Source organism: Manacus vitellinus, unplaced genomic scaffold (assembly GCF_001715985.3).
Source record: "Manacus vitellinus isolate BGI_N305 unplaced genomic scaffold, ASM171598v3 scaffold_9_pilon, whole genome shotgun sequence".
NCBI lineage: Eukaryota > Metazoa > Chordata > Aves > Passeriformes > Pipridae > Manacus > Manacus vitellinus.
In genome coordinates this window covers 15,346,882-15,361,836 of record NW_021940917.1, presented here as the reverse complement: position 1 = coordinate 15,361,836, position 14,955 = coordinate 15,346,882, and the positions used below count along the sequence as shown (strand labels likewise).

Below are 14,955 nucleotides of genomic sequence, written 5' to 3'. Positions count from 1 at the left end.
AAAGCTAATCTAAAGGAAGAAGCTTTTTCCTCCACTGTGTTTAGAAGTGTGTACTCAGGAACCATAGGCCACTTTTGGCCTGCAGAATTTTTTCTCTTATTTTCCAAGGTGTTGCATGCCCTTCTCTGCTCCTTAAGAAGGAGAACTGGGCTGTGAAGGGTCTTGGCTGTGTGTCTATCTGCCATGTGCTATGTCCCTGTAAAACTGGATTTCTACCTGCTCTGGCAAGTCTACCTGCCAGCTGTGTTTTGTGTTACTCATTTTCTTAATGTCTCACTGTCACAGTTTAACTCCACCTGGCAACCAAGTAGCACGCAGCCATACACTGAATCCCTCCTCCATGGGATGCAGGAGGGTGCTGGAAAGGTAGAAGTGGGAACACTCTTGGATTGAGATAGACAGTTTAGTAGGTAAAGCAAAAGCCATGCGCACAAGCAAAGCAAATCAAGGAATTCACTCACCCCTTCCCTTTGATAGGCAGGTATGCAGCCATCTCCAGGAAAGCTGGGCTTTATCATATGTGGCAGTTACTTGGGAAGACAAAACCCATCACTCTAAGTGTCCTCACTTCCTTACTCTTCCCCCAGCTTTTTGTGCCGAGCATGGTGCCGTGTGATATGGAATATCACTTTGGTCAGTTGGGGTCAACAGTCCTGGCTGTATCCCCTCCCAATTTCTTGTGCATCCCCAACATCCTTACTCGTAGAGTCTTAGGAGCAGTAGAAAAGGCCTTCATGCTGTGTAAGCCCTGCTCAGCAGTAACAGAAACATCTCTATGTTATCAACACTGTTTTCAGCACAAATCCGAAACATAGCCCCATATAGACACTGTGAAGTAAATTCACTCCACCTCAACCACAACCAGTATACTCAAAGAGGAAAATTCTCCCAAGATGCTGCATGACCCTCTGACTGTCACAACAGTTTCTTTGATGAAAGATGCCTTGCTGTGCGGAGGTGAAGGCGATAGAAACCCTGCTGTCCTGCTCCGCTTCACCAAAGTGATGCCAACTTTTGACTCAATGAAAGGCAGAATTTGGATAAGCATCCTGCCTGGAGATGATGTGCTAGGGCTGTGCTCTGCTGCTGGTTTTGGTAGATACCTGGGTGATGTATCAGGTGATGTCACTGTCGAGAAGACCCGGTGTTACCATTCAGGAGGAGAAAGCCACAGCCAATCTTCTCATGTTTTTATTTAATGAAAATTGAATTTTGACCTCAAGACCTGAGCAAAAGGATGGTCAAAGGGGACTCTGTGTAAGTGAAGTCACTTTAGGAAAAGTCCATGCTGGCAAGCTGCTTAGCCAGGTGACCTGCTAGCTTGGCACCTTAAGCCTGTACTGCAGTGGCCTGGTGTAAGTAAGTGTGCACGTACTCATCTGTGTCTCCCTCTCTCACAGCAAAATGAGCTGAACTCCTTCCTGTGGACCATCAAGAAAGATCCCCCGTCCTATTTCTTTGGCACCATCCATGTCCCGTACACGCGTGTCTGGGATTTTGTCCCAGAGAACTCCAAAAAAGCCTTCCAGCAGAGCCACATCGTGTACTTTGAGCTGGACCTCACTGACCCCTACACCATCTCAGCTCTCACCAGCTGCCAGCTCCTGCCACAGGGGGAGAACCTCCAGGATGTGCTGCCCCGTGACATCTACCACCGACTCAAGCGGCACCTGGAGTATGTCAAGCTCATGATGCCATCCTGGATTACCCCAGACCAGCGGGGCAAAGGGCTGTATGCAGACTATCTCTTCAATGCCATTGCTGGCAACTGGGAGAGGAAGAGGCCAGTCTGGGCAATGCTGATGGTGAACTCTCTGACAGAAGCAGACATCAAGTCACGGGGTGTGCCCGTCCTGGATCTGTACCTGGCCCAGGAAGCGGAGCGGCTGCGGAAGCAAACGGGTGCTGTGGAGAAAGTAGAAGAGCAGTGCCACCTGCTCAATGGGCTGAACTTCTCCCAGGTGAGGCAGAGTGGTGTGCAGGGTGCCAGGCTGGCTGCTCAGGTGGATATCACAGCAGCAAGAGCACGGGCTGGGGTGTGGGGTAAGTGCTTTCTACCCAGTGATTTGCTTGCTCCCTGCCACCTGTGTCTTTGCTTAAGTCCTCAGGGGAGTTTGCTAGCATAGGAGTTCAGTCTAGATAATAAATTCATTTGGGCCTTCCTGGGGAGACCCCAGTTCTCTTCCTTGGGCAGCCTCCACCCTCAGGGACACTGGACCTTTGGATGTATGCTCTCTGTCCCTGACTGGGCTGTCCTGCAGGAGCCCAGGACAGGCTGGGGCTCAGTTTTTGTAATAGCAAATTAAAAAGACAGGTGTGATCTCTTGGGGGGAAAGCAGGGGTGCAGTGAGTAGTGCTGAGAAGTAAGTGCTGATCGTAAAAGTATCACAGTGGATATTTAAATGCCCACAGTTATAGGGCCCTCTACATTGGGAAAAGTGTGGGGTTTTTGTTTTGGATTTTTTTCCCTTCCTTTGATACCAGGTGAAGGGCAACACAGCACAGTTTTCTGCAGGGAGCTTCACAGGCTAGTGTGGGTGCTGGTCCTAGAGCCTTTGTGTTTGCAAACCAGATGGAGTTCAGCACCCTTGTTCATGCAGTATCACAGCAGGCAAGTAGAGTGACCTTTGTGATGTCCATGTGTTGTCCTCTCAGAACTAAATACTCCAGGGAACAGTATCTGTCACTGTCTCTGCCCTGTGCTAATCACATGGAGGCATAAGGTTGCTCTCTGATGTTGGATGACTTTGCTAGAGGGAGGTGCTAGTTTGGGGAGATGAAATGGCATTTACTTAGGAATAGGTGAGACCTGCATTTTGCAACATGCCCTGATAGCGCAAGGTGGGAGGATCTTTGGTCATGGATCTGGGAAGTTTCAACTGATGCCCAACCCTTTCCCCTGCATCCTGTCCTGTCACTGTTGCAGAATGTCCTGTGCTGGAAGGGAAGGAGCAGAAGGGGAGGTGCAGCCCAGCAAGGGCAGGGACAGCATTTTGGGGTAAATGTCTGCAGTGTTGCTACCCCAGCCAACATTGGTGGGGAACCACTGTGCAGGGAATAGCACAGCAGCACAGGCTGCATCACTTGTGCAGTCCTTAACTGCAGGCAGGACATCACTTCACTTGTTTGGAGCTGGGCAGCCGCATCTCCAATCTTGCTTAACATTGTGCTTTGAATCCTTATGCTGTCTCTTTGTTCACAGCTAACACAGGAATAGGCTGAGAAGTCCCATTTCTTCCACCTCTTTCCTGGTTGAGGCTTTATTAACGTTATTGTTCATGTTTTTCTGTTGCTGCCACAGCCCCTTTGGTTTAACATGAGAGAGGTGGAGAGAGAGACAGTGGGCCATGTGCATTCCTCTCCACTGCCTTGTAAGAAAGCAGTAGGGAGACTGAGAAACACTGCTTGCAAATTATGTCCCAGTTAAGCTCATTGCAAATGTTGACTCTTTAAGCCTTCACACGGCTTTCTTCAAAGAGCAGCTGTTGCTGTGCTGTTTTGCAGATGGAATAAACATCAGGCTGCACTGGCTAGGGACACAAAGCTGCAACATCTAGAATTGCCCAACCTGCTGAGGGGGCCAGAGTGACCAGAACTGCAGGAGAAACTTGCCTCTAATCGGGACAATCACAGCCCATAGTTGCCCCACAGTGAGTGGAGGTGTACATGTGCATCCTACAGGCTGTGGCTCTTTCCATGCCTGCTCACTTCCAGGGGAGTCCCTCGAGAGAGCAGGTCTGGAGCAGCTACTGCACTGCAAATTCACACCTTCACTTTTGCCCACTACCAGATTTCCAAAATGGGCAGCTTAAGGAAAAGGAGAACCAGAAACAGATGACTTTATTTCTAAGCCAATTTCTTGGCTCTTTCAGAAAATTACTTGTGAACTGTCACGGCTGGCAATTCTGTAAATCTTTGATTTTGGAGCTTTCTTCTCAGTTTGTTCAGGCAGATTCCCAGGGCAGCCTGTGCCAGTGCCTTACCACTATCACAATAAAGAGTTTCTTGCTGATATCTAACCCAAACCAACCCTCAGTTTAAAGCCATTCCCTTGTAAAAAGTCTCTCTCCATCATTTTTGTCATTTCCCTTCAGATACTGGAAGGTGTGTTTGCAGGTCACCCTGAAGCCTTCCCTTCTCTAGGCTGAACAATCCCAATTCTTAGTTTTTCCTCAGAGGTGCTCCATCCATCCAATCCATCCCTCTGGACTTACTCCAGCAGGTCCATGTCTTTGCTGTGCTGAGGACCCCAGAATTGGATGCAGTGCTCCAGGTGGGGTCTCACCAGAGCAGAGTGGAAGGACAGAATCCCCTCCCTCAACCTGCTTGCCATGCAGCTTTGGATGCAGCCCAGAACACAATTGGCTTTCTGGGCTGTGAGTGCCCATTGCTGGGTCATGTCCAGCCTCTCACCCACCAGCATCCCTCGGTCCTTCTCAGCAGGGCTGCTCTCAGTCTGTTCATCCCCAGCCTGTGCTGATACCAGGGGATGCCCCAATCCAGCTGCAGCACCTTGTGTTGGTCTTTTACAACTTTGAGAGTTTCCCGTGGGCCCACTTCTCAAGCTTGTCCAGGTCCCTCTGGATGCCATTTAGAGGGATGCTTTTTATCCTACAGCAGAGAGGAATTATTTACTTGGCAGAGGAGCAAGTTTAGTGGTTTCAGTTTGTTTCTGTATAGGATCTGCTCTTTCCTTCACATTCAACCTGATTGTACTACCTGGTGAGGAGGACTCCCAAGGCACTTCCAAGCAATATGTTGTTATTAGCTACATTCCTGTTTTGATCCATGCTTTGAGCAAGGCCTTGTTGATGTATGTTATTGCAGGCAAAGGTCTGGAACAGTTTACTGTTGTCTCCCTGGGTTTCACAATGCTCAGCAATTGCAAAGTCCAGACAAACCCAAGCTATCAACTTCATTCTTCTCCTTGTGAAGTGAGAACAGTAAAAAATAAAGAAAATACTCCCAACAGCCAACACTGTCTGTCATGGGGCTTTTTTTGTACCAGTTTTCTCTTTATCTTTTTTTTAATGACTCTCTTATTTTGCCAGCCAGATGTCTCTGTTCTTGCTCACTCAGGCTGGCTGCCCACATTGCTAAGTCATAAAAGTATCATTTCTGTACAGTGCACAATGATGGGTACACTATTTTTGAAATACTTTACTGCCTTGTCAATCTTGTTCTAAATTCTATGCAACTTTAGGGAGTATGGAAAGATTAGTCTACCTCCATGTCAGGGCCATGGTGTTTATTTTTCCTTTCATGCTCTTTCTATCCTAGTTTTTCTTAAAGACTTGTTCTTCCAGCCATCTCCTCTCATGGGTAGTGCCTCTTGTTGTAATACCCTGTAAGGATTCAGGTCTCGTTTCTAGCAGTATCTGGGCTTCCAGAAGATAGAAGATTTTGTAGCTGTATAGAATCTGCCACCACTGACTTTCAGGACTGAAGTCAGTCCCTCAGACCTCCCAGCTGTTCCTTTCAAGTTATGCACATGCTTACTTGTTTGTTGTATTGGAAGCATTAGTGCTCCAGTCTAAAACCAGTGCAGCTTTGCTGTTGGCTTCAGCTGTAGTGTCATGAATATTAGTTTGATGTTGGCTCAGAAAATGAGCAGACTTTGGCCTGTACTGTGGCATACACTTGCTTTGGTATACTGAGGTGATGTCCAGGCTGTATTTCTCACAAATTGGTTTAAACTTGAACACAAAAAGTTTGGACTTATGTCTACCCTTTGTGTGGACCTACGGTTCAGTGTGTAAACACTGTCCACCACTTCCTAGCCAACACCCTCTCTGGTTTGGCTTCTCCACTACGGGGACACTTTGTGGAAGATTCTACCTGTTGTCTGTTCTTGATTTGAGAATTATCTCCCCACATGACTTACCTGTGGCCAAACCTTATGACAGCACTCTTCCTATCTGACCATCCGAATGCATGACTACATCTTCAAAGGTAGTCTTCAAAACTGCTTGGGTGGCAGTAGAAAGCAGGCAGCCACTAAGGGCTGACTGCTCTTGAAATCCTGGCTTCAAATCTGGGACTGAGCACTTGAAAGTCTTGCCATTTTCATGTTACAGCCGGTTCCTCATACAGTTAGTTGCAGATAGACAACGAAGCAAAGTTTTCTACATTAATAATTTTGCATCAACTAGGATAATATTTGTTCATGTTTCTAGTCGAAGAGCAACCTTTGCAGCAACAAAGCACTGATTCTTGCTTTCCTCTAGAGGGTTCCCAGCTCTTCCAGTTTCTGGACTGCTAATGTGAGAGCTGTAAGACTCCTGCTTAGCAAATACAGCCCTTCTGACATAACAGCAACATCATTTTTCCTACTTAACCTATAAACTCACTTGGGTGAAAGGGCTGCCCTTGATAGCCCCTCATATAAAATTATTATTTAGTAACAGTCTACATCTGTGGGGAAGGTAGGAAGCGAAGACACCACTGCCTTGTTACATGTGTTACATGGTTTGTTGGTTGACTTGGTCCCCTCTTCTCTCCCCTCCTTTTAAGAAGTTAGAAGTGATGGCTTGAAATTAGATGCAAAAGATACCAGTATAAAATGGGAGAGAATTGTGCTAGATTTCTCGTTTCAAATAAAGAGGGTTTTTTTGCTACATGTAATTGGTCAGCTATACTGTTTGTTTTTAATTTCTGGGATCATGAGGCCAGATCTGGCAGTGTTTCCATTCATAAAACTTTGGTTCAGGTTCATTTTTGACAATGGCAGTAATGGAAAACCTCAGAAAAAGAAAAAGCAAGGAGAGGCACATGGTGCAAGATCTGCAAGGAGCAGTTAAGATCTAAATTGGGAGCAAAATGAAGAGCAGTTGCTTGATGAAAGAGCTGACAGAGAAGCAGAGCATTTAATTGCTAAACAAGTTGGACGGGACCCTGTTTGTGGTAACCTGATTGCATCTTCTGCCCTGAGGGTGTAACTTCAAGCTGTATTTGTCAGCAACAGCCCTCCCTCCTCAGGTGATGGGAACATCAGGGTTTTCTGCACATGAGCTGGAGCTGGAACAACTGAATTGATCCTATTTGCATCTTTGGCTGCTGGAGTCTGTGACCTAGACTTGTTTTTGTTCTCAGTTTTTGTGCAGACACACCTGCAGCCTCCACGTCTAGACATCAGGGATGGGGAATGGGCTGGCTGGTGGGAACCAAAAAACTAAGGCTTCGCATTTCTATTGTCATAATTAGAGTTTAATTAAGATCTTTTTAACTACCTGGGGATTTCAGGGTTTTTCCCTCAGTGAGCGTAAAAGGGGAATTCACTTGCCAATCTGCTGTCTCTGCATTCAGAAGGGTGGAGAGTTTGTTTCAAACAGCCTGGACTGTGTGATAGGGCTTTGAAATCTCACACTATGAACTGTGACAAGGATTTGCACTGGTCACATGTACCATTATAATCTCCTTGCATTTTCTTGCTATATGTCTGTCAGCTAGCCAGATTTTCCCATTAAAAATGCTCTTTGCTCAGCATATTACACAGCTGAAACAGATGTCAGGTGGCAAACATGGCTTTGTCTCTCCTTGCTGCTCCCATGGGTAGCTCCTTACCTGTGGCTGGCTCCCAGTGTTATGTGAGCATGCCAATGCACTTTCCTTTTTACTCAACTAGCAGGGACTGGGCCATGAGTTGTATGTAGAGCTTTGAGGGCACTTGTGACTGGATTATCATCCTGTCAAGTCAGCACTAGACTGGTGGGCTGGTTGGCAGGTGCACTGTGTGACACTTGAGATCCTCTAGCTTTAGGTGAGAGCACTGTTGCTGCAGAGGAGCATAGCCCTGTCCACAGGCTGAAGGGTCCTGGGCATCGGCAGCCACTCAAGGTAGAAGTTTGGGCTGGGTGCTTTTTGGAGCAGTTCAACCAACAGTAAGGAGTGTGGACCAGGAAGGGGATATGGGCTTGGCATATCCACCTGGTCATGCAGTTGGGTGCCTTGGTGCTAAGCTTTGATCTTCATGTTCTCAGGTCTTGACACAGGATTGTGGTGCTCTGATACTGTGGCTTTGTCTGACGGCTGCTCCCAAGGGCTCGCTACTTGTTGCCTGTAACTGAACGTGAAGTGTTCTGTACCTGCCAGCTTTTCCTTGGACAATGAGGTTGAAACCATTCTGGACACTCTAAAGGCACATGCCTGCAGAGCTGAAGACTATTTCCTTTCTGACTTCAGAACTGGACTGTACTCCTGTCACCCTCCTGTCCAGTACTGGTCAGATGATTACTTTTTGGCCTAGACTGGATTGTAAGGGATGTAAGTTGGCTCCTGCAACCCAGCTGACAGCGTTTCTGTCCCATGGCAGTGGTTCTCAAGACTAATTTTTAGTTTTCATCAACAAATCCAGGCAAATTCAGACAGAAAATACAACCCAGCTTTATCTTTCAGCTGTTTGATTTTGTGAGGGTTTGTATTCCACCAAAGAGTCTCTGCTATCAACTTTCTTTACCTGGGCTGAAATTTCTGTAATCAAGCAGTTGCAGACACCTTGAGGTGAGTTATATCTGTACTCTCCTGGAGACCACACTGGGAACCTGGTAGGCAGGTGTAATGTACCTTTCTTTATGTCTTGTGTTGGGCACTGCATTTCCAGTTTCACAGAAGCCTGCAAAGAGGCTTGACCCTGCAAAATGCAGGCATGTCAGGAGTAGCTGAGAGCTTCCAGTGGAGGCATTTCTGCTGAAACAGATCATAGCATACAGCCTAGGTCTGACCTCCTGAACAGTCTCCGCTGCTCAGCCAGTGTACTTGTTAGGCTAGGGTAATTTGATCACAAGTTTCATCCCTGTGTGAATTTATGAGGCCTGTTTATAAAGATAAATGAGCTATTGTCACAGCTGGAGTCCCATGGGATGAACTGCATTTTTGGAATGTTTAACAATAAAGTGGTTACAGCCCTGTTTTCCAGAAAGGAGAAAATGGAGAAAGATGAGAGGGTGACACCACATATATTTTTCTTGGCTTTGAAGCTGTTGGTAAGCCAAAAGAAGGCATGGAAAACTCTTGGTTTAGCTGATTAACAATTGTACAGGGGGTGGAAGCACTTGTTACCAGTACTGCACAGTGCTTCAGTGAGCATCTCCCTTAAACTCTGCCAGAGGAGAACAAGAGAAAGATTATACTTTCATTTAAGTATCTCAGGTACATTTTTTTCAGCACTAGAAGAAGCCTATACACCTAAAATACATAGGTGAATAACATTCTGACTGGAAAGTATCACTGCTGTCCTGGAGTAACAAAATTTCAGACCTCATCCATGCTGGTAAAAAATAAGGTACATCCTGTGAGGATTGCTGGTCCCAAAAATAATTCCTGATATATGCTTTATTTTCAAAAGGTTACAGGTTAACTCTATTTTAGTTACAAAAGATTGAGAGTCTACTACTTCATTTTAAGATCATGGGTTTACAGGGGGATGTCCTTGAGAAAAGGTGTGGTTTCATCTTCCAATTACCAAGTGTGATTGTACACCGGCAGTAGCTAAGCAGACATCTAAAATTTAGACAAATTAGAGACTGTGTGACTACGATACAGGAGAAACAGAGGTGTTCCCACATACCACTGTCTTAAAGACATATGTGCTCATCCATAACTGATGCTTCTATGTATCCTTCTACCTGAAATACCTTTATGGAAAGAACCACCCTGCAGACTGATGAGTTCAGTGCTGGTGACTGTGATTTGGAAGGGAATGTGCAGGACTGCAAGCTGGCACAGAGCAAGTTCTCGGGCAGTGCAGTGCAGTGATGGTGGTGATTTAGTGGTATCTGCCTAGTTGTGATCCCATGTGCTGTGTGCTTTTCTGTTCTTGCTCTTCAAGACAGATGCTGGAGATCTCTTGAGGGCCTGTTGGTTCAATCTAGTCTGTAGAACTGCTGCAGGGTGCTAGATCTCACTAAGTAAAGGAGTTTGCCAGTGTGTTATAGAGCCAGGCTGGTGTATCTAGAACACATCCTCCAAGCCAGAATAGCCTTGGCTTAGGAAAGAGTATGAAGAAGGATTCCTGTGGCACTTGAGCAGACCTTGAAGAGTCTTCTGTAGCCAGACAGAAAGTGAGTTGCATCACATCTGTTCTAAATTTTGTAGAGAAGCTGTCCTAACCGGTGGCAAAATTTTTCTTTTCCTCCTCTGTGACTAGTGGTGGTGAAGATCACAGCCTGGCAAAGAGCTCTCTCTGTGTGCAGACCAAGCTGGCAAGGGTGAAGCAGGTAGACCATGGCAAATGGAAAGGTGCCTACAAATAATGTTGTCTGAATGAATTTTTTGAAAGGTCAGCTGCTATTTCTTGATGCAAAGCTTGCGTAAATCAGCAGAGGATCTCCCACAGGCATCAGTCCCTTATGCTTCAGTCGCTATAGAAGAAGTAAGAAAAGTCCTGGGAATAAATTCTGATGGTGGATTTCTTTATACAAGCATGGGATACATGGAGAGTACCTCTGGAAAACACAGCTGTTGTACACTCAGTTTACAGCTGCTTCTTGGTGCAGGGGGTGGAGCTGACCTTCACTTTTTGCCCCTCCGTGCACATTGCTTTCCTGAGATGTGTCCCAGCCAGGGACAGCACCAATTCCCTGTTAAAACCATGTTATATACGTTTTTGTAGTGTAACATTTCAGGGTACTGGTTCTGTAGTCATATGCCTTGGTTACACCGGCTTAAATCCCAAAATCTTCCTACTCATTCAAATGCTCACTGGTTGCAAATCAGCATCGATTCTTGATTAGAAATACACAAGTTTTTGTCATTCAACTCTGTCTTTGTAGTCTTTGTATAGACACTCACATACAGTGCCCAGAGTTTGAATGGATCCCAAAGGATCTCAGCTCACTGGAAGACTTCTTGCAAGTGACACTCCTGTTTTCCTTCCTTTTCAGGTCCATCAGCGTTTCCCTGCTGTCCCTATAACTTCACTCTTTATTCAGTTTCTGTGGTCAAGAGATTTAGACATAGTGTTAAGAGAAACATTATGTTCAGTTCTCCTTTCCCTTGACTTGTTTTCTTCTCCTTCCTCTCTCCCTGTCTTAACAACAATGTGGTTTAGGGCAGATGTTGCTGATGATGCAGAAATTGAATGACATGTCACTTTGTGCTTTCATGGTTGTATGCAGAGCACCAGCCCCCAGAGGGTGTGTGCAGCAGGAAAAGGGGAGAGGCAAAAGAAATGGGATTTGAGTTACTCCCAGTTTCTGCTTAAGGCTGTCATTCTGCCCTTCATCCCACATCCAGGGCTTGGTTTTCTAGAAACTCTGTCAGGTCTGGTTTGCTGGCACCCTGGTGCTGTGAGGCTGTACAGTCTTGCTGCTGTCACTTTCTCTGCTGCCTCCAAACTCCACAGGAACCCAGAAATTCAGTCCTGTTCCCCTTCTGAATGAGCAGAGTTTTTTTTCTTGTTTCCACTCCCCCCACATACTGGGCTCATGACCTTTTCTGGAATAAGCACAAAGGGGCAGAGGTAGAACTGAGTTTTAACTGCGTTCCTGCCTGGTTCCTTTTCACAGTTTAATGTCAATACTTAGCCAGAACTTTGGTTTGGGGTTTTTTTACCTTTTATTTTTTCCTGAAATACACAGACACATTTATTCACAGGACACTTGGGTGGGTCAAATGCAAACCGGTGGAGTGCCTGAGCACTGACTGTAATCCAGCAAGTACTTTGGCTGCCACCAGAGTTCATATTTAAAAACAATGATAACCATTAAGCAAACTTTCCTGACTGTTGGGTGACAGGCATCAGCCCTGCAAGAGCATCACTGCTTGAGCCAAGGTGCTTCAGTTCCATGGTGGAGTGCCACAGGCCTCCTGGAAGTCAGTGTCTGTTGAAGGTTTCCTCCCTCAGCACCGTGTGCAAGCACATGTGGTGTTCTGTGCAGGTCTCAGGACAGCAGGTCTCCCCGCTCTCCTCCTGCTCCCAGGGTGCATGCATCAGGTGATGGTCCTGCTGGCCAGGAGAGGACCAAGAGGGAAGCCCAGGCTCCTGCCAGTCCAATTGCCACCACCTTGTTACATTCTATATGGAAAATACCCTCTGGGCAGAACTGCATTCCTTGCTGGATTTGTACATCTGTATGCACTGCAGGTTGCACAGCCAGAGGTGCAGGGAGGTGAGAGGCTTAAGGCTTAGCTTTCCACTCGCTGGAAGCCCTTGTGAAGTGAAAAGGAATGCTCTTTCCTCCAACTGGGAAACAGAGAACAGAGCATGAGAAGGTGAAGCGGGTTCACCAGGACATGTGCTGTACATAGACAGTGCCATTCCATGGATGGTTAAAGAGCTTCCCAGGGTCTGCAGTGGTGAGAGCTGCACAGACACCTGTCAACTTCTACCTGGTAGAGGGAGGAAAAAATGTAACTTGTTGCAAGGCTGGGAATAAGACAGTTGCTCTACTGCTGCTGCATTTTCTCAGCATTCTCTCCCCAGCTAAGGTTCCTGGTTTCTGCTCACCAGCCTTTCTCAAGGACTTTCAATGAGCCAGATATTCTCATGTTGCCACATTGTTCCAGGGGACAATGCAGTGCTTCTGTTCAGAGCCCTTTTATGTCCCCTCTTTCTCCTCCTTTTTTCTGCCCCATCACCCATGCCAGGCAGAGGTGCAGTTCTGGTGAATTAAGAGAGACATCTGCTTTGAAGCTGGGATCTCACACCAAATTGACCAAGATCCTCTTCAGCCCCAGTGTCTCTGCTTGCAAATGCCTGCCTTCACATTGTTAAAGTGTGAATGTGTGCATTGGCACTTCTGGTTTGCTTGAACTCTGATTTGTTTTCTGTTCCAGTTGTGTTTTAATCCAGCCTGGCTCCCCTAGAAACAGGCGATTCAGGGTCTAACTGTGGGTCATATAATGGAAACCTGGAGATTCACCAAGGTATGAGTCTTCACATGAAGTATTTCAAGTATTATGCAAGGCTTTCAAACATCCTGTAGATTGCTTACTCTGTTTCTAGTTGCATTTGCCCTGGCCAAGATATTTTCCTCCATCCCTTTCAGCCCCTAGAGGAGAGTAATTGCAGATTAGAAAATGGATAATGGGAACTTTATATTGGCCATAGAGGGTTCCAGCAGAGGATTTTATTAATGGACTTTTCATAGCTGAGAGTTATTGCTGCAGCAAAAGTACCTTTCTGAAAACTGTTCTGCATTTGCTTTCAATGAGGGCAGAAACTGTACTTGCCTCAGACCAATCTGAGTACAAGTGGTCATCTCTCATCTCTGCTATGACTTCTACTAAAAGCGGCAGGGGAAAATTAAGGTACTATCTTGTTGCTAAGACTCACTGGAATGAAAATCTGGTAAAGTCTCTAGGTCTCAGGTAGCAGTAACTGAAGCCAATCCATTTCTCAGCTTTAGCTCCTACCAGGAAGATGATCTTATTTTCAGTCATGTGCCATCTTATTTAGGAGTGGTAGTACTGTGGTAGGAAATAACTCTGTCCCAGCATGAGTCAAACAGCAAAGGGGTTGCTGGTATAGGCTTCAAAACTCCACGTCATGAGCACCCATGGGAAAATGAGTTGTGAAATGGTTGGTGCAGAAGTGGAGAAGGCTGAAGTAAAATTTCTCAAGGACAGAGACTACTAAGTCTGATAGGTGTTACAGTCATTGAGTACGTGACAGAGAGTACAGGGAAAATATCATGACAGACCAGCTCCTAATTCTGGCATCACTGCTTTCCCCTCCACTTCTCCGAGCTATGCCAGTGGCAAGCATTAGCATGTCCTGTAGAAATCTGGGTGCTCTTAAATTTTACATTTCGTGCATATCTGCTCATACTCTTTACTTGATAGTCAATGAATAACCTTGCAGAATTTGTCTCCAAGTCTTTTCATCTTACACCAGCCTCTGCCACTGGGAATTGTAGAGTTCAGTCACTTGTGCTTTGCTTCATGTGGCAAATGCTGCTGGATAATTAGCTGACTGTAATAAGTTCAGAGGATCAGCATGCTACATATCCGTGTTAACTGCTCACATCATATAATCTAGCCTGGCCAGGACCCTGCACTGCAGCGTAGTGTGTTTACCAAGTGGCCTACCTATGAAAAAAGGATCTTCTGTTGAAAAAGGAAGAGCATAGAGCACCAAAGTAGTTGTAGGACTGGAGTTCTGTGAAGTGGGACAGGAGGGATCAGATGCTCCAAACACATGCTCCAAGTGTCACAATGCCTGGTTGTATGGTCTCGTCTCCCTTCTCTCTCTCTGTGTTTGTCTCCTCAAAGAGAGACTTACCACCAGATAAAAACAAAAGGAGGCTGAGCCCCAAAGATGTGAACAAGGACATCAAGCAAAGCTAGCAAGGCAATGTCTAGAGCAGTGGCAGGCTTTGGTATCCAGGAGAAGGGGATGGAGAGCCTTACTTGCAAGTGGTGGCTGGCAGCAAGTTTCTGCAAACAGGTCCTGGGCTAAAGGGAAAGCAGATCCTGGTGTGTTCCTGCAGACTTCCATCTACTTTGTTCTGGGTGACAAGGAGATGTAGTGCCCTCCACATCTCACCTATGCCCTGTGTGCTCGACCAGCTTTGTGGCAGCACTGGAATTCCTCATTGCCAGTTGTGTGGAGGGCTTTGACTAGATTTGCTCTGAGGAATTGAGGTGGACTCTTATCTACCAAAAGTTTTCTGAAAAGGTCAGGGTGTTCTCAGTTTGAAAAAACATTACCATGTTAATGTAATCTTGATGATAGATTGAAAAAGATGGTTCCTATGACTGTTATTTGGTTGTTTGGTTGGGTTTTTTTATTAGTTCTTTGGGTTTTTGTGTTTTGTTGTTTGTTGTTTTGAATGGGGTTTTTTTGTGTGTGGTTGGGTGGGTTTTTTGTTTGTTTGTTTGTTTGTTTTGTTTATCTTGTGTGTGTGTGTGTGTGTGTATTTTTTTCCTGGCAAAAACATTCTTTTCCTTTAAAGGATGCTGTGGGATGGTATGTGAGGGAAAAAGAATCGGGTGTCTCCAGGCTGAAAAATTATA

General features: G+C 45.9%; 1 protein-coding gene across 1 annotated transcript in view; it reads left to right on the top strand.

Annotated features, from left to right (window-relative positions):
• The first annotated feature begins 602 nt into the window (after positions 1–602).
• LOC103757649 (metalloprotease TIKI1) overlaps positions 603–14,955 on the top strand; it is a 60,708-nt gene continuing 46,355 nt past the window's right edge. The window contains exons 1-2 of the mRNA XM_025896467.1: positions 603–758; positions 1,401–1,961. Of these exons, the coding sequence (XP_025752252.1) occupies positions 603–758; positions 1,401–1,961 (717 nt within the window). The remainder of the gene's footprint in view (positions 759–1,400; positions 1,962–14,955) is intronic.